A 19,968-nucleotide genomic window follows, 5' to 3' on the forward strand; every position below is an offset into this window, starting at 1 on the left:
GGTTAGCATAAACATAGAAAGAGAAAGTAGGAAAAATGCATACTTACATTTTCCTTATCCACATACACAGGAGTAAGTCCGACCCATTTAAGGGTACAAAATACTGACTCGGCGATCTTCAGATAAAGGATCCAGTTAGTAAAAAGAAAATGGAATTACCATACCTGCAGAGACACCACACTGACATTGTCAAAATGGATGTGTCCATTAGGCTCCGTGACGGCTGGATTTGCATAGCATGTCACGCCGTTGATGGCCGGCAACGTTTTAGGTTGATGAGTTTTTTCTTGAGAAGGACCAAAGTCATCATTACTAAAGTGGGTATGATCATTCTACATGGGAACATTAAAAAGGCAAAAAGAAGTTATAAGAAGGAAAAGCTATGGCTCATACAGACAAGTAAAACAGAGTTTAGTGTTTATAAGAAAAAAACCTTATGCCTATTCTGTGTGTACTGTAATCTTTTTAGATTTACAATTTTTTTCTTCCTTTAATTGTATCCTTATTTGTCAGAGTCTATTGTAACTCTTTGTTTTTGTTAGGGTACATGTAACTTCTTATTTTGTTGAATAGGAATGGAATACATCTGTTATTCAATGTTAAATTGTTAGTACTTACTCCAAATTCTACAGTATAAATGTAGTGTTTCTCTTGATCAAATATACTTAATGTATTGACTTTTCTTTGCACTTACATTCACAAATCTAACATATTAACAATCCATGGAATCTTTTATTTGCTTTTATAAAGTAGCTTTGTTGAGTAAAATATCAAAAGGTTTCAATAAAGTCTATTTACCTCACCATATGTCTTTAATAACATCTTAAGTACTCTTTCAAAAAAGAAAAGTAGATAAAAGCCACCAAACACAGCAACTGCCTTTTCAACATAGTTGTCAACTTTGGGATTAAATCCAAATGCCTGGAGAGGGGAAAAAAAGGAAATTCAGTTAGAACCAAGTAATATAACATCATTTCTAGAAAATAATGCCAAAATTCCTCAGTATCCAATTTTCACTGAAGTTCTACATCCATCTTTACATCCAGATAATACTGGGAACTTAGCTGCCAAAATTACAAAACAAAAACTCTGAAAGTCGAGTAAGCCAGCCCTAAGAGATGTCTTAGAAACCTCCTAACTAGACAGTATCTAGTAAACAAAACTGTGAATATCTTATATTGTTTCTTAGTTCTAACATCTGCAGCAATAAATGCCTTGAGAGAGGAAATTTTAGTAGCAAAGAAGCAACAATAAATGCCTCATTTGCAAGATAATATTAGATCTAGGTAATGAAGATAAATGAGACTATTTACTTTCTCCAAAAGTAATATATGTGTCTACTGTACCCAGAGTCAAATTTTTAAAGCAAATATGGCAAGCCACCTGGATTTCTCTTTTCCCAAGAGGAATCCTCTGGAACCCAGTGAATCCTGATAAGTCCTAACGAGATTAAATAAATGAAAAACTGGCCTGAGAATTAAAAGGAGAAGACTTCAGATACCAGGTGTGTGCACACACACACAAATCGGTGAGAACGACAGTTCACTGCTCAGAGGACAGAGGACAAGATCTGGAGTTTGAAATTATAAAGAGTAAAGAAGTCCCTAACAGGCAAGAAACACAAACTTAAAATAAGTAAAATAAGAGGAGAAAGCTTTACACCATTCCAGATGTGGTGAATCTTCCCTCTGAACAGCAACCTAGGATAGAGAATGCCCGGTTCTGGTTCTACGCCTGCCCCTGTGTTGTAGACCGCTCTGCCTAGTTTTAAGAATTGTATCTCGACCCCTTGTGGCTAAGGGCGAGGGACGACCTCTGGAATGGGAGCCGCAGGAGACAAAGCCTGTCTCTGGTAGCAAACGCTGCCTCAGTTTCCTCTCCCAGCCCCCAAAGCTTGGTCAGAAGTCAGTGACGAGTAAGACACCTCACAGCCAGGGGCAACTTAAGCCAGACTCGATCACTTGGGAGGCCTTCATGGAAGGACTCGAGGGGCTGCAACAAAGAGCAATGAACTCTCACCCCCCAGCTTTGACAAAGCCCAAGTCCCCGTGTCTCCTGGGAGAAGCGCTTCCTGGCTCTAATCCCCTTAAGCCTGAATACCTGTCGGGGAGAGGTGCAACTCCTCACCTTGCTAGAGCATGTCCCGGGGGAAAATCTGGCATCACATAGACTTGCTGATAAACCTGTGACATCTGCTTTGCTAAGAGTGCTTTCACTCATATGATAAGGGTCTGAGAGGAAATGATTATGTCTCCCAAAGTTTCCGCAACTCTCTTCCTGACAGACACTGACTCAGACTCTGAAGCCCTCAGATCTCTTTGAAATGTTATATACTGTTTGATCCTTGCTGCCCTGTATTTCTGTGTCTTACAACCCAATAAAAGGCTATGGAGGAAGGCACTTGGGACCTTTTTCTTCCCGGAGAAACTGGCTGCAGCTGGCCTTTGTCTCCCCTGAGAAACTGGCCACAGCCCACTCCTCCTCCCCTAAGCAGAGCTCAGCAGGTCTCAGCCATATTCATTCTCGTGTCCACGGCACTGGGGGGGGTGAGGGAGGAGAACTTGAAACTACTCTCTCGAGTCCCCCCCACACCCCTGGGCGGAGCTCAGGGCCCATCTTCATTAGAGTGACTTTTGTATGCTTTTTCATTCAGTGCAAAAAAGGGAACAAATTTATACTTTATGTATGTAACACAGAGGCTATGAAAAATGAATTTTACCGAAAAAAGAAATAACTATGTATGGAAATTTATCTATCTATGGTAATACTACAAAGACAAATTCTTCAGTGCTTATATAATTCTCTGATCACATCTATAACCCCTTAATTATCACAGACAGGCAAAAGAAAATCCACAAATGCTGTTGAGGAAGTTTCTTATTTTCCTAAGAAATGTCTTATGTACTACTAAAAATGGAAAACCTCAAAATCATAAATGTGAATCTCCAGTCTACACACAGCATTAGTTTTTTAAATTTTATTTCACCCAAATGAGTTGATCAGATGAGTTAATACATACACATATAATATTATAGTAATGTTACATGCATAACATATAAAAATTTCTAATCAGAAAATCTGTAATGCCATTCTAGTTTTATTCCTAGCTCATTGTGTGGCTAATGTAATCCCCCGGATTTTTTTTTTCAGCTCTACAGTTGAGATGGCCTTTCTAGTTCCTTTCTAGATACAAAGATAACAACAACAATAATAAATCTATGACTCTAAAAAGTTATACCCTCAATTTCATATTTAGTTTTCTTTTAGAAAACTAAAAGAAGCTTTAGATATAATTTTCTCAAAGTTATAAGATGAGGGTAATACCCTGAACTGCTATTTTTCTCTTTGCTCAAGGCTCACTGCCTGCCTTTTGTGTACACACTGATGGTGAGGGGGCACGGAGCCCATGTGCGTGTTCTCCCAGATCCCCTTTGTGGGGGCCTCCCCTTTATTCTCCCTCTCTCCCCTCTCTTTCCTCTCAATTATTCTCCTTCCTCTTTCTCTCTCCCTTACATGGCCATAACATAGATTTAAAACAAAAGATATATTGTGTTTGTTGATCAACTGAATAGTACACTATGGTCAATGTCAGATCAATAATACATTTTATAAAAGGAGAAAAAAACTAATGTTTTTTTCATTGGCCCTCAATTGATCTTTCTCCAGAATAAAAATTTAAAAAATGAGAAGGTTTGTCAACCACACACTTATTGATCCTCTCATCTTCAATAGCTATAATAAATATGTAAGGAATTCTGTGGTATGTACCTTCAGCAAATTTGACATTGCATGCCCTTTAGAACTAAATAAATAAACAATAAAAGTAGGTAGAGAAGTGAAACTTTTCAAACACAAGACAGAATAAACGTTTTAAGGCCCCCAGAGGTGTCCCAGCGCTGTCTGGGCACGTTCTGGTGGCCAGCCTCCCGGAATATCCATCCTGCCTCTGACACGGACACTCCCTGAAGCCTGAGACAAGCCTCTTCATTTGCTGTGATTCGGCTCTCTTCTATACAGACCACTACCCACCAGACCATACAATTCTGTGAAAATGTTAGTGGTTTAAAATATACAAGTGCTAGAACATTTGAAAGAAACAATTATTCACAGAAACAGAAAGCTAACGCCCTTACCTCTGGAATCAGTTGGAAGATTGCATTTGAAAATAGAGTCCCAATAGCCAGCCCCACAAAATAGGTCAAAATCTTGGGGAAGTAAGATTTCTTTATCAATGGAGTCAAAATCAATCCGAGGAGAGATGCCAGATTAATAATTGTCACTGACAGGAATCCATATCCCCAAACTGTGAATCAGAAGGAAAGATGAAAGATTATTCAGAGCAAAGAAGTCAAATGAAGTCTTAATTCCACTCAAAATGAATTTCTTCTTTAAAAGCTTGAAATAGGTATTTGTTCTTTTAAACAAAGCATCTCAATTAAAACTATATAGCAAATTGGGACCACATAGCACAATAAATACTAATACAAATACTGTGTATGTTTCATCAGTCCTAAGCCATCATTACAGAATGAAAGAACTGTATTGCTTGCAGAGAATTTAAATATTATGTAGAACAGAGACAATCCGAGGTCCACTGGCTCCAAGCCACCCCGTTTTATCTATTGGTTCAGAGCCTAGTTAAAACTCAGTTTTTCAGAGGAATACAGAGGCAGTGTGAGTTTCAGGGAAAAGGTACGGTAAATGGGTGGTAGTGCATTCACTTCCACGTAACCATAGTTGTTGACATTGAGCTTGTAGTAATCACTTATCTGTAAGAACCTGTGGAGAGCAGCCTTCTTGGGGAAGACAGTACCTCAGTCCAGCTCAGCTTAAGACTGAGCTGGACTCAGCCCAGTACAGGGAGCCCTCGGGAAGGGAACACACGGGGGTAGAGAGAGCATCTGCATCGCACAACTCACCCTGTGGGGCCCAAGTTATGGCAAGAATATCCTGTACAGTAGAGACCCTGGGGACAGAAGGGAGTGGTGCATCTTTCACCTCTTTATACGGAGGGCCTGGAACCCAACAGGTGTTTAATAAATGTTGCTTAGGATGAAGTGGGTGAATGTCATCCTAAGCTCTACAACTAATGGCGTGTGTGACCTATTGCCTTTGGGCCTCAATTTTCCCCAGTTATCCTAAAGGGGCTGGTTTTTTAAAGACACAGTGGGAATGTAAGTGGAATGTATTGTGAGTGCAGGACAGTCGCGATGGCAGTGCAGGCTGACGTACAAAGGGCCCTGAACTACGTGACGTGTGGCTTTGCCTGTGGCACCCACACACTGGGTACAAAGACAATGTCAAAGATTAGAAAGCTGGCTCCACATTGCCGCTTCTTTGTCCAGAAACCATTTTTAAATGGCAGGCCACTTTTGTCATGGACATGATCAGCTAAGTACCAGAGAAACGCTTAGTGAGTGTTTGCCACGCCCCAGCCACTGTGCTGAGTCAACACATATTCATTCACTTGATCCTCACGAAACCCTGTAAGGTAAGAACTACTATCACCTCCTTCATGCAGCTGAGGAAACCAAAGCATGTGGAGTTCACATGAGCTGCCCACGTCATGCAGATAGCAAGTCCTGCAGATTTCAAACCTACACAGTCTACAGGACCCCCACGCCGGGGCCCATGTGTTTTACCATATGCTTCATTACTCCTGCAGAGGTTATTTGACTTTTAAAGAGTCCATGGGGCTCACAAAACTACAGAGTTTATAATATGCTTTATGACTACAAGACTGTCCACCATTATTTTAGTTCATCTGATTCTGTCTATAAATAAACAATCTTAGCAAATGTTTATGGTGTCTAGGATGGGAACCATGATTCCTGCCAACAAGCAGCTCAGATCTTTTGCTTGGGTAGCTGAGAAATGTGAGGACACGCCCATACACAAAGTAATATAAGGCAGCCCATGCTGAGTACCAAGTGAAAAGAACAAATAATAAATGTTACTGCATTACCACATGAATCATCACCAACGAACCATTTTACCTTCTCCACTTTCTATCAGTCCAAGACTCCTGACCAGGCCCTGCAAAGTCATCTCACTGTACCTACAAACGTCCACCTCATTCCCACTTATTATCTTATCACCTAAAACAACACTACCTACTCTCCTCAGACTCTTCACATAGAGAAAGTTCTCGACCCTGCATCTTCCTCCACGATATATCTATGTGTAGCATCCCTTGACATGAATAGCCTTCTATTCCATCACTAGCCTACCTGCACGCATTCATTCAACCAATATTTATAACCTCATTGTGTAGACAAGATACATAGAAGTTGAAACTAAAATAAAAACACAAAGAAGTTTTTGAGTACCAAAGAGAGGCAAAGCCACATACACATATTCAACTTATCACCTTCCCCTAAAAAATCCTGCTTCACTACCTTTGTTCACTATCTCCATAAATAGCAGAACTATTAGGATCAATTTCAATTGCTCTTTCTCTACCAGGCAACTCCATACATGATTGGTGACCAGATGCCACCAGTTCTACCTAAGATATCTCCTTGCTGCTTCTCCATCCTCATTACCTGTGCCTTGAGTTCAGGCCCTCACTATCTCTCACTCCCTCATCTGATGCATTATGATAGTTTTCTGTCTGGCCTTCCTCCCTGCAACTTGACATGGGCTTATTTTCCTAAAACACGACTCAGACCATCTCGGAGCCCTATGTGAAATTGCCCTACCTCACCTGACTCCCAGACAGCCTCCCCAGTGTATATACCCCCCTCTCAACGTGGCCTTTACGCAGACACAATATTTTCCAAAAACGGAATTGCCTGTACTTCTGGCTCTCTGTCTGGAAATCTTCTTCATGGCTCCCAGGCCAACTCAAAGGCCTCCTCTGTGAAGCTTCCCCAGCTCCTCTAGGTGGCAGTTCCTTGCTTGTCAGGCTTTCTATAGCTCTTTGATTAAAGATAATTAGGCCACTTACCATTTCTTCTATGCTACAGTAATTTTATCACGTATATTTGTCTATATCATATAAATTATGAGATCTTCAAGGAGGGGACTATGTTACATTCATCTTCGGTGACTAGAATGTGCTTAGCAAATAGCACCTGTTCCTTGACAAATGAATTAATGAAGTTCATATTTTAGGTGCATCCCTGAACTCTATCAAAAATACTAATTAATCTGCTTATTCAATTTTTCTAACTTTCCTTAATATTGTGCACATTTATCAGAACCACTTGAAGAACTTTGGGAGTGTGAATCATTGCTCTTCTGGACACACTGCTCGGTTTCCCCCTTCTCTCACTGTTAGGACATTATTCGGGGTGGGGGGGGGATCCAACACCCACTCAACCAGGGCACCAAAGAACAGGTTAGTGTAAAAGCATTCCTTGGACCCCCTCCACACACACAGGACTTCCTCTAATGGTCTGTTTCAGACTTTCTGCTTCTTAGTGAACTCAGAAATCTTTAATAAATTTTCAAGGAATGTTGGTAACAACAGTTAACATTGAATGCCAGCTGTGTTAAAATTCTTCTAAAAACCCCACCTATTTTAAGACATTTCATTCTCCTATTTCATAGATTCTTTATAGAAATAACAAGGAATAACGTAAAATTTGTTAACCTAGTTCCCAGAATCTAGTTAATGCTTCAATAAATGTCATATCATTATTTTTTAAATAGTAAGTAGACCATGTATAAACTTTAGTTCATTGAAGTCAGCTACACAGTGAAAGAACAGCAGACTGGGAGTTGGGGGCCTGGGCTTCACTCTTCCCTCAGGTATCGTACCCAGGGAGAGCCGCTTACTCTGGAGCTAAAGGCTTATGTCATTGCTTGTACTATGTAGCTGGACTGTGTGATGCTACAAATAAAATTCTATTATTCTTATCTATGACTTGAATTAAATAGCATTGTGTGATATCATCAAAAAATAAGGGAATTTTGGACCATTAAGCTATTGCTAAAACTTAATTTAGCCCCCAGAGAATTTAATTTACCATCCTTTTATTGCATTCATCAATATGAGTTTATAAAGCACCTGAAAGGCAATCTCAAATTCATGAAATGTGATGTCTCTGATCAATGAGATTGGTATCTGACCCCTGAAACATCAGCATGAATGTTTTCATGAAATCCTTCACTCCTTTGGATTACTTTAATTTGGATTTTTTCATTCCCTTGAATGAACTCAGAATTGACTCTTTACTAAATGAGCAGTTATATCAAGAGTCCAGTGCATTTCATTATTTGAAAAATATGTTTCTTTGTGGGAAAAGAATGGGCTTCCACGGGCCACAGAATAAGGTGAACTTTGAACATGCATAAGAAGAGTGAAGACACACTCTTCCCACCCTGTGCCAGGCACCGTCCTGGGCACCGGCATGTGTTAACTCATTTGATACCCTAAGAACTCTGTAAGGAAGGTACCATTTTTTGTAGATGAAGTAAGTGAAGCACAGAAACAATAAATTAGTTGCTCAACTTCACACAGCCTCAATGAAATACAATAATTAATATATTACACCAAAAAAGGCAATATATTGTCAAATTAAACATCCTATATTGGTAATAACAAGTACTCTACTGGTTTTGCTAATTCTCCAGAAATGTTTATATGTTTCCTCCACCCCATCCCACCCACTGTAGCCCCATTTCAATTCATAAGATAATGTGTACCCTAGGAGGTATCTTTCTCTTTGGGGGGGTCCCCTGTCCAAATATTTGGGGTCTCATCTTGTAAGATGGAACTGTTGATGTTTCCATTTCATGACTTTATAGTGTTGACCCTAGAATTCTCGAACTTTCTGTTTCCACTTCCCTGTTTTTACCTACTGGTTCCTGAGATAGAGTAAACCTGAGAATTGCAGTTAAGAACATGTTTGAATATTAGTAATTGACCTGCACAGAGAAGAGGATTGGCTTCTTCTGAAGTCTCACTTCCTGTACTCAGAATTATATGTGTTATATATGTTTTATGGAACAGACATATATATAGTGCTTACCAGATAGTACACATAGTACATGCCAGACAGCATTTTAAATGCTTTGTGAATATTAAGTTATTTAACCCTCACAGCAACCCTAGAAAAAAGGTACTATTTTAGATGAGAAGACTAAGGCAGAAAGACACAAGTAAAATCACGTGCCCGCCACAGCTAGAAAATTACAGAGCTGGGAGTGGAGTCCAGTGAGAAGATTTCAGAATCCATGCCTTTACTATGGACTCTGAATAGCATGGACACGTGCTTGGGGATGTGTAAGGCACAGCTAAATGCCTGTGTGCCTGGAGCTTAGTGAGCAAGAGGGAGGCCAGAAGGAGTGACATCCTGGGAGAGCCAGGGACCTTGTGGTGGACAGTACATTGATTAGATTTTAATTTGAATGTGGTATGAAGACATTGTAGGGTTCTAAAGAGGCGAACCCTACTGTCGGTCAATGTTAGTGTAAAAAGCATTTACTGAATGTACTTTTGAATGTAAAATGCAAACTGCATTCAAGTTAAACAGACTTGTAGAAATATAAACATACCCTCGGTTACTACATATTCTATTAAAAATATGTGCTTGAACAATTAGCTCTAAAATGATTGTTATTCACTAAATGGATAATTATACTGATAAAGTATACAGGGTGGTTTCCATTCCTTGTACATGCAAATACAGAAAATGAAAGAGAACATAGGTTCTGAAGCCAAGACAGCCTGGGTTCGAATCAGGCTCTATTTTGTACAAGTTGTGTACTCCTGAGCAAAGGACTTTAAGTCTGTGTGCCTCAGTTTCCTTAGCTATAAAGTAGGAACAACAGATCCTAAATTATATAGTTGTATGAAGATTATATTAGTCGACAGGCATAAAGCACTTAGAACAGTACCTGCAACATAGTCAGTGCTACCTAAGAGTTGAGTGTTATCATTACTTCTGTCATTGTTATTGTTATTCCTGTTATTCACATGAAGAGGTTGAAGTATATACAAAAGGAATCATATATATATGTATATCATATATACAAAAGGATCCAAAAGTATGTAAAACAAGGCTTTGTCAAGGCTTCCCTTCTATTCTTCTCTATTATGCTTATGTTAGGTATGCTCACTCAGACCAGAGGCTTCAACTGCCATCTTTAAAATCAATGACATATCTCCAACCTGTTCTCTGAGCTCCAAATGCATGCATGCATGTCACTGCCTACCTGACATCCCCTGCTGGTCCATATCAATATCTCAGGCTGACCAAGTCAAAAACTCATTGTCTTGCTCCTCGCCACTGGCTTCCTCTAACAACAATGGCCCCTCCCCAGTCATCTCCACCCCAGGAAATGGCACAGCTATCTATCCTCCTCCAAGGACTCAAACCTTGATTCATCTTTCCCTCCCCCACATCCAAACTAGAGGCAAACCATGTTAGCATGGCTTCTGAAATCCATCCTGAATCTCATCACTTCTCCTCACTCCCACTTCCCCCACCTGAGCCTGAGTCCCATCATCCTGAATGCCAAGAGCCTCCTGACCCACCAATCTCCTAATCTCCATGCTTCTACTCTTCCTCCATTACTATTTATCGTTCATACTGCGAGTAGAATCATCTTCTATGCATCTAGATAAAACTATGTCACTCTCCTCTTTAGAACCCTACAATGTCTTCATACCACTTTCAAAATAAAATCCAATCAATGTACTGTCTACCACAAGGCCCCTGACTCTCCCAAGACGTCACTCCTTCTGGTCTTTCTCTTGCTCACTATGCTCCAGGCACACAGGCATTTAGCTGTGCCTTACACATCCCCAACCAAGCACGTGTCCACACTAATGCTGATAGTTCCCCCAAGCTCGAGCGCTCTTCCCCCAGAGACAATCTTGCTGTGGTCCTTTCCCCCATCCTTAGTCAGGTCTCTGTTCAAGTGTAATCTCATCAGAAAGGCCTCCCTGTCTTCATCTGAATACACACTCACCCACCTTCTCCTTCTATTGTAACCTACTTCATTTTCTTCAAAACATTTATCCCTCTGAAGTCCTATTACTTATTTGCTTGTGTGTATAAATGTTTATTACATTACTTCTCCACTACATCCCAAACCCTAATAGGGCAGGAAATTTTCCTTCTTGCTCACAACTGAATCTTCAGTACATATGAACAAATATATAATTACAATATCCACATGGTGACAATTTGAGAATAGCAAGAAATGGCACATAGGCAGCAAAAAGACCTCCTGAACAATTCATTGGTTTATCTCATTTGTGGGAAAAACTCTTCTTGTTTAAGTATGTGTACTATTTTATATAGTAAATGGGTACTTCTTTCCTTATATTTAAAAAAATTTTTGCAGCATCTATGGCAATGCATTATGGGCACTTAAAACAGTCACTGGTGTTTTCTTTCATTTATGAAAATTACAGTGATAATAATTCAGTGCCTTAAGATTTAATCTAGAGACACACTACTTTTATTAACAACCCTTTACCGACACTTATAGATAAACTAATAGGTTTTTGAATAATATTATAAGCACAATGTAATGGAAATTAACTGATCGATTTTAAACCAGATAGTTAATATGTAATCCCATGTGCACAGCATAAAACATGTGTTTAAAATTAGGAATTGGGTTCTATAAAGTTATTAAGTGGTACCAAGTGTAATTTTGACTCCACATATAGGGAGCACAACTTAAGAAGCTTAAATGAGTTCTAATTATTCTTATTTTGAATACTTCCAGAATATCAGTCCTTTACCCACGAATCCTACATAGATTAATAAAAGCAGTAAAGCAGAAAAAGAAGTATGTTAACTCCATTTCAAACTAGCCCATAATCTTTTCGAATAAACAGAAGAACCAGCTCTGACATACCTTCGGAAAGAGTTGGTTTGCTTTGGTGCTTGGACCGCTGGCCACAAGGGTGAAAGTTCAGTTGCTGCAGGACCGCAGGGCAGATGACAGAGAGGTTTGAGCTGGTTATCTGGGTAACATTTGAAAAGCCATGAAGGGAAAAGATCTCTTCAGCTGACAAACACTGAAATAAAAGAAACAAAGTAGACATACATGTGTTGATATAGTAAAGAGCTGAAGCAAGAGATGCTACAGAGACACCGAATGTTCCATCTAGACACCAGGCACTAATTCTTTATGTAATAACCCTCAACAGAAATGAACAGACCCCTAAAACTGTACAATAGCCCATACTCCCTTAAACCTAGAAACGAGAAAAATAGAAAAAAACTTTCTTGATCAACAGTCTACCTATACATTGCCAGCCTAAAAGTAAGAACTGGTCTGGGGATTTCCAAGGACTTTAGAACAACAGGCTTCTGATGATTCAATATTCTTAATTTTCCCTCCCTGCTTTCCTTTAGTTTGAATGCATATCTTGTGTGAGCTATTGGAGTGGCTCTCTGTAACATTTCTTGGAGACACACACCAGGCTCCCTCACAGTTTCACAGTTCAGGGATTCATCCATTCTCCTTGACAGCGATAATACAGCATAATCCCAACACATAAATGTTGTTTTCAAATATATCTTTGGTACAAGTGGTTGTTTGTCAAAACATGTATTATACTCAATGATAACAGGTAACTTTCTTATATTACACAAAGTTTTGAAAAGCGATGTGTGGTTTAGAAATTCACTAACTATTAATGAGAAATAAAATCGTCAGAAAAAATTCTCTGCAAAAAACAATAACTATTTAAAGGTATCATTTTACTTTGGGGCAAAATTTAGCTATAAACTACTTTGCACATACATTATTAAGAAGAGTATAAAAAATTAAATGTGTTACTATTGCTAATGAATGTTATAAGAATTATAGAGTATGAAAAATATCCATTCAGTCAAATAGACGAGTCTGTCTTTAATAAGTACAATTGAGAGCACTGCTTTGCATACTTCGGCCCATATTTAAACCCTGCTAAGACCTTAGCTTTGTATAATTCAGTGGACTTGATGGTGTCTTCCTAATGTTCATATATTGATGCCTTAAGCCCCAATGTGATGACTTTTGGGTATGGAGCCTTTATAAGGCACTGAGGGTTAGACAAAATCATGAGGGTGGGACCCTGCTCCAGTCAGATTCATGGGCTTATCTGAAGAGACACCAGAGAGCTTGCTTGCTCCCTCCCTCTCTCCACCATGTGAGAACAAAGCAAGAAAGCAGCCATCTGCAACCCCAGGAGAGAGCTCTGACCAGACACCAACCCTCTGCCACCTCCGCCAGTCTCTAGAACTGTGAGAAAATAAACTTCTGTTGTTTAAGCCACCCAGTCTATAGTATTTGTTATGGCAGCCCATGCTCGCTAATACACTATGAATGATACTAAAATCTCAAAAGTTTTTGTTAATTGTTTGACCATAAGTGCTGTCATTTTCTTCGCAACAAAAACAATGAAACTAAAAATGTAATATTTTGACAACTGGAGGTCACTGCTGATTTTGAAGGGGAGATGAAAACACATCAAATACACCCTGATGTTTGGAGTTGTCAAAAGCTAGCAGTACAATTACCATGAAGAAAATATACATTTAGACTTCTTTTAAATGTCTAAGTATGTGCCCACATTGTTTCTTATTCAACGGATGCATTCCTTTGGGTCCATGACAATGGCTGCTGTGTGCCATTCCTGGAAGAGGAGACAGTACACTCAATGCTTTGTTAACTGTCTTCCCTTCGGTGAGAATAGGGGATAATAAACTAATGAGGGAAGACAATAGCTTGATAGCCAACTGGGGGAGGGAGAGTGGGTATAGTTTATTCATTATCATGTAACCACACTGCAGCATAATTGCTAGGTTCAAAAATTACAGAGTCCATGTGGTCCAACTACCCACTGCATGATTCCAGGAATAAGTGGGTGTAGTAGTACAAACACAAAGCAGCACTGTGTGCCTACAAGAAGTCTTAAAGTACTTGGACTTCAAGTTCCTCCAACTATAAAATGAGAGGAACGGGGAGGCTGCTGATACGTAATTTACAAAGCCTTCTCAGAATTAATATTCTAACATGTCCTAAAATTTGATGTCGGTTAAACAGTTCTTTTCAGACTCCAGTTGTGACCTGTTAGTGGGTCAGGAAGTCCACTTACTGTCAGCATTTTGTAAGGAAGTAAAGAACAATGTAATAGAAACTCCAGAGTGTATCACACATAACTGGGATAACTACTGCTTAATCAAATTTTACAATAGCTATGCATTATACATACCATGTACATGTACATGGGATCACAATGCAAAGTTTATTTCATCTATTATTAATGTTTTAAAGATGTTATTTATTTATTTATTTATTTTTAGAGAAGGGAAGGGAGGAAGAGAGGAAGAGAAACATCAGTGTGTGGTTGCCTCTTGTGTGGCCCCTACTGGGGCCCTGGCCCGCAACCCAGGCATGTACCCTGACTGGGAATCAAACCAATGACCCTTAGGTTCACAAGCCAGCACTCAATCCACTGAGCCACACCAGCCAGGGCGCAAAGTTTATTTTTTACGAGCTGGGTGAAAAGGGTGAAGGGATTAGGAAGTAAAAATTGGCAGCTACAAAATAGTCATGGGGATGTAAAGTGCAGCATAAGGAATATAGTCAATAATTTTGTCATAACTATGTATGGTTCTGGGAGGTACTAGATTTATTAGAGGGATCACTTTGTAAGTTATGTAAATGTCTAACCACTATGCTGTACACGTGAAACTAACGTACTATTGAATATCAAGTGTAAGTGAAATTTTTAATTTTTTTAAATTTAAAAAAAGATTTACTGTAAATGCCATCAAATGTTTGAAAGCTACTACCCTAAGGATGCCAAAATTGTCTATTGTATATCTTAAAAGACACTCTCCTACATACAGTTAGGAAAAGAAAGATAACCAAGGGAATAAATCATCAATATTGCAAGGCAGCTTAGAGTCTCGCTGAGCTGTGCAGCGTGTGTGTGGACATTCCGCTTGGGCAGGTACTCATGGGTAATAACACTCTTACAGCGGCAGCAGCTCAATCTCAAGAAAGAGCAAGTAAGGTGGAGAAGAGACAAAACTCTAGACCTCGCCTCATGGCATGAGAATGGGGATAGAACATTAAGAGAATACTAACAATGTGGTAAAACAAACACTAATGGCAGGCCTGATTTATTTAACATAGCTATCTACCAGCAAGTAGAAGAAAAATTATACAGCAGCCACATTTTGCTTTTGAATAACCTTGGTTTTATTTTATTTTTTTTATTATCTTTTGCCTTCCTTCACCTGTTTCTCTGACTCTCTTACCCCCCACCTCGGGCAACCACCAATCTGCTCTACACATATATAAACTTGGTTTTGTTTTATACTCCACATATCAGCAAGATGCGGTATTTGTCTTTTTCTGTGATATTTCACTTATCATAACATGTGTTAAATCTTACCATGTTATTGCACATGGTGAGATTTCAGTCTTCACTGTGGCTGAGTACTATTCCATTGTGCATGTGTACCACATCTTCTTTATCCATTCATCCATCAGTAGACACTTAGGTCACTTCCATGTCTTGGTTGAAATGAACATGGGGTGCAGATACACTTCTGAGTGAGTGCTTTTGTTTTCTTCAGATAAATATCCAGAAGTAGAATTGCTGGATAATATTGTAGTTGTGTTTTTAACTCCTTGAGGAACCTCCACACTGTTTTCATAGTGGTTGCACCAGTCTGCATTCCTACCAACAGTTCACAAGTGTTCCTTTTTCTCTACAACCTCAACAGCACTTGTTGTTTCGTGCCTTTCTGATAATAGCCACTATGTGAGGTGATAGCTCATTGTGGCTTTGATTTGCATTTCCTGATGATTAACAATTTGAACACCCATTCATGTACCTGTTAGTCATCTGTATGTCTTCTTTGGAAAATGTCTACTCAGATCTTCTGCTCAGTTTTTAAGTAGATTGTTTGGTTCTTTTTGTTGCTGACTTGTATGAGTTTTTCTCCTGTGGAATAGGTTGCTTTTTTATTTTGGTGATGGAGTCCTTTGCTATGCATAAGCTCTTTGGTTTGATGTAGCTTCTTTCTTTTTTTAATTTTACTTATTATCTATTTATTTATTTATTTATTGCTGTCATTATATTTGCTTTTGGTCTCAGATTCAAAAAATTATTGCCAAGACCTATGTCAAAGGAACTTACTATCTAAGTTTTCTGATTTCAACTCTTAACATTAAAATATGTGACCCATTTTGAGTTAATTTTTGTATATGGTATAAGATAGTGGTCAAGCTTCACACTTTCGCATGTGGCTGTCCAGTTTTCCCAACACCATTCATTACAGAGAGTGTCCTTTCCCCATTGTATATTCTTGGCTCCTTTATCCTAAATTAATTCACTATATGCTCATGGTTTTATTGCTGGTGGAAGTGGGGTCATTGTGGTGTCACAAGGAAAGCTTTCCAGGAGACTCACAAGGGAGGATAAGGTCTGTTGATAAGATTTACTTGTGGCGCCAGGTACAAGATCAAAAGAGTTCTGCTGGGTTTCCATTGTCCCATCTCCATCTGTCCAGCCATGGACAAAGTTCCAATCTTGCCTTCATCAGGACAGAAATAGGACCAGTGTCCACAGCTTCTATGCCATGCCAAGGCTAGTCCATGTTAAAACTTTGTCCAGTCCAGCCTTTATCACCATCCAGCTAGCTTAGCTTGTTTTCTGGACTGCACCTTGGCTGGGGCCCATGTTTCCTGTCCACATGGCCACCAGAGCCCCAGGTGTCTGCTAGTCCCATTGGGCCACTATGTAGAGAATGCATGAACAATGAGGCAAGCAAGAAGGCTCTTTGTTAGCTGGGATTATGTTATATCACGCTTGGGAAAGACCAGACACTTTTTCAAAATAACCAATCAACTTTCTGAGTTTTTGCAGGCTTCTAATAGGTCCAACCCCTAACCAATCTATTCCTTACATCCTCTGAGGTTTTGTCTCTTATACAATCCAATCCCTGTTCCAGGCTAGACTGGCAGGCCTCTACGGTTGCCATTTTGGCTCCTACTGCATATGTGCTTACCTCCCCCTTTACTGTTCTTTCTTTCCCCACATTGCTCCGAGGGGAAGGACAATTGTTCCCTGGAAAGTGTGTGAAGCTGCAACTTCTTAAGGAAGGAAGCAGGCCTATGCTCCTTATTTTATTGTGCTTAAGAATGTCTGATTCCCTTTGTTCCCTTCCTTAAATAATATTTAGCTATCTATGCTCACAGTTTTATTTGTGGGCTCTCTATTTTTTCCATTGACATGTATCTGTTTTTACGCCAGTATTATACTGTTTTAATTACTACAGCTTTGTAAGATAGTCTGAAGTCAGTGACTGTGATGCCTCCAGCTTTGTTCTCCTTTTTCAAAATTCTTTTGGCTACTCAGGGATTTTTGTGGTTCCATGAAAATGTTAAGATTATTTTTGATAGTTCTTTGAAAAAAGCTATTGGAATTTTAATAGGGCCTTGAATCAGTAGATTGCATTAGGTAGTATGAACATTTTAACAATACTGATTCTTCCAATCCACAAGCATGGACTATCTTTACATTTATTTCTGTATTCTTCAATTTCTTTCATTAATATCTTATAGTTTTCAATACATGGGTATTTTACCTCCTTGGTTAAATTTATTCCTAAGTATTTTATTCATTTATATGCAATTGTAAATGGAATGGTTATTTTAACTTCTCTTTCTGATAGCTTGTTATTAGTGCATAGAAATGCAATAGATTTTTGGGTACTGATTTATTATGCTTTGATTTCACAAAGTTGAACCTGAAACAAAGAAAGCAGTTGTCTAAAAAAGGGCAGTGTTTCCCAGAGCGGGGACAAACAGGATGAGGGCCTCAGTTGGAAGGGCAACAACAAAACCAGTAGAACCACTAAGGAAGTTCAAACATTCTCCCAAACATAGCACTTCACCTCCAAAAAAAACATGAATAAATGTTAAAGCTACTAGGGTCCACTAAACTCCTCAGAAAACACCTCAGAGTGATTGATTAGCCGGAATAGTATGTGCCTTGAAAAAACACTTCATGAGTTTTCGACATCTCCTTCCAATTTACCTACTGAGCTTTTCTCCTATTTGTTTTCACAATACTGCTATTCTCAAGAGTGTCTCTTGATGTGTGCTGTGGCATTGAGCTTTGTGCTATCAGGGACAAACTCCAGCCATCAGCTGCCCTAATGTTCAGTGGGTTGACTTTTTCCTAAAGACATTTTCTTAAATTTAATGAAATTACTATTTGTTAGTCTCTTGCCACATTAATGTAATCTCAAATGAGCCTTACACACACAACGACCAAAGCAAAGTAGTAAAAGAGGTAAGGGGGTTTAAACACATACCATTAAAAAAGACTTCAAATTATATTCAAAATCATTTTAGCAAATAGTTCCACATTTTTTCTTTCCCTCCTCCTTCTTCCTCACCTGTTCTGACTAGTCAAAAGTTGGGTTTGGGTTGTTTTTTTTTTTGGCAGGGGGGGAGTGAGTTGCTTCTTTTCCAGACATATTTTTGTGGGAATGAAGGAGACTGGTACAAGGAGGGCTGGGAGGAGTGAAATTTGACAGATTAGGGCAAGTTCCTCACTCAACATTTTGTACAGTTGAAATCTGCCTATAATAAATGCCAAGGAGTTAAGCAAGATTTAGAATTACATACCTGAGATAATGACACACACTCTCTACCTGACTAAACTTTAGTCAGCTCTCTAAGTACTCTAAGCCTCAGCCTTGTATCTGTTCCTGGGACGGTGGTGGGGGAATACATTGCCCAGGTTTAGCAAGAATCTTGTTATGTCAGTTTAGATAGATGCCTTGTCCTTGATATCTGATCAGCCTGGCCGACCTTCAGCAAAAATCCTGTTAGGTCTGTTTAATGAAATTCCTTCTTAGAAAATTTCCATGCATTGCCCCAACCCTGCTTCTTGGCTATAAATCTTCACTTGTCCTGTTGCATTGAGAATTTAGCCTCATTCTATACTGAGGCCCCTTTCCCCTATTGCAATACATAGTTCTTAAATAGAATTTGTTTTTATTGCTTTAATTACTGCTCAGCTCTGGTTTTCTTTAACAATACCAAGTACAATAATCATGTAGTTATACTTCATATCACATAAATTCTTTCAATAAACATTCATCATTGAATCATAAAAGTCAGGGTGTATCACTGATGGGAGAAGTGGAAAGTGGGGGAAGCAGGAGGATGACACTCAGAAAGAACAAGTGGCCCTCCCCCATCCACTGGGCACAGGTCCCAAGACGCCCAGCAGATACCCGAAACCTTGGATAATACCATATCTTATAGATACTATGTTTTTTCCATACATACACAACTATCATAAAGTTTGCTTTACAAATTAGGCACAGTAAGAGATTAAGAACAACTAATGATAAAATAGAACAATTTATAACTGCATATTGCAATAAAAATTATGTGAATGTAGACTCATCCAGCAAACTAACAAGAATTTCTTTTTCCTTCCTCACAGTAAGCTAGAAGATTCATCTTACCATGGATCTTAGCAACGTCAGCATACAATGTTTTTCTTCCCTTATTAAGTCAAAACCCCTTACCTTTTTATTTAAAGGAAGCACTCTACGGCCCTCGACCACATCTGAACTGCCAGCATCACTACGCTTGCACTTTGAAGCCATTATTAAGTAAAATAGAAGTTCCTTGAACAGGGGCACTCTGATGACAGTTGATCTGATACCCAGGAAAGCTACTAAGTGAATAATGGACAGGGAGTGTGCAGATATGCCAGACAAAATGAAGCGAACCGAAGTTTTGCCACCCTCAAAACAGTGCCTTTTGGGATATTGATTTTAAGCTGCTTATTAAGAAATAAAAGACTCAGAAAGAACCTTTGACCCTCCCCTTTCCCTGCCAAAGAAGTTCAGATAGAAAGGCCTGCTTCAGGAAGGGAAGGGTCAAAGGGACTCAGGATGTTCTCCTTCACCTCATTTGAACTGCGGACAGTGCCAGGGAGAGCTTCAGGTAAGGCCTGACACTGCATCA

The 19,968-nt window shown here is 39.2% G+C and overlaps 1 protein-coding gene across 2 annotated transcripts in view; it reads right to left on the minus strand.

Annotated features, from left to right (window-relative positions):
* The window catches only part of SLC39A8 (solute carrier family 39 member 8), a 69,912-nt gene that overhangs the window by 33,799 nt on the left and 16,145 nt on the right, over positions 1–19,968 (minus strand). For both annotated transcript variants that reach the window (XM_037156884.2, XM_037156883.2), the window contains exons 3-6: positions 11,824–11,986; positions 4,134–4,303; positions 799–921; positions 165–332 (exon numbers count right to left, since the gene is read on the minus strand). In XM_037156884.2, coding sequence (XP_037012779.1) covers positions 165–332; positions 799–921; positions 4,134–4,303; positions 11,824–11,986 — 624 coding nt within the window. The remainder of the gene's footprint in view (positions 1–164; positions 333–798; positions 922–4,133; positions 4,304–11,823; positions 11,987–19,968) is intronic.

The sequence above is a fragment of the Artibeus jamaicensis genome, unplaced genomic scaffold (assembly GCF_021234435.1).
Source record: "Artibeus jamaicensis isolate MK-2021 breed Jamaican fruit bat unplaced genomic scaffold, CSHL_Jam_final contig_452, whole genome shotgun sequence".
NCBI lineage: Eukaryota > Metazoa > Chordata > Mammalia > Chiroptera > Phyllostomidae > Artibeus > Artibeus jamaicensis.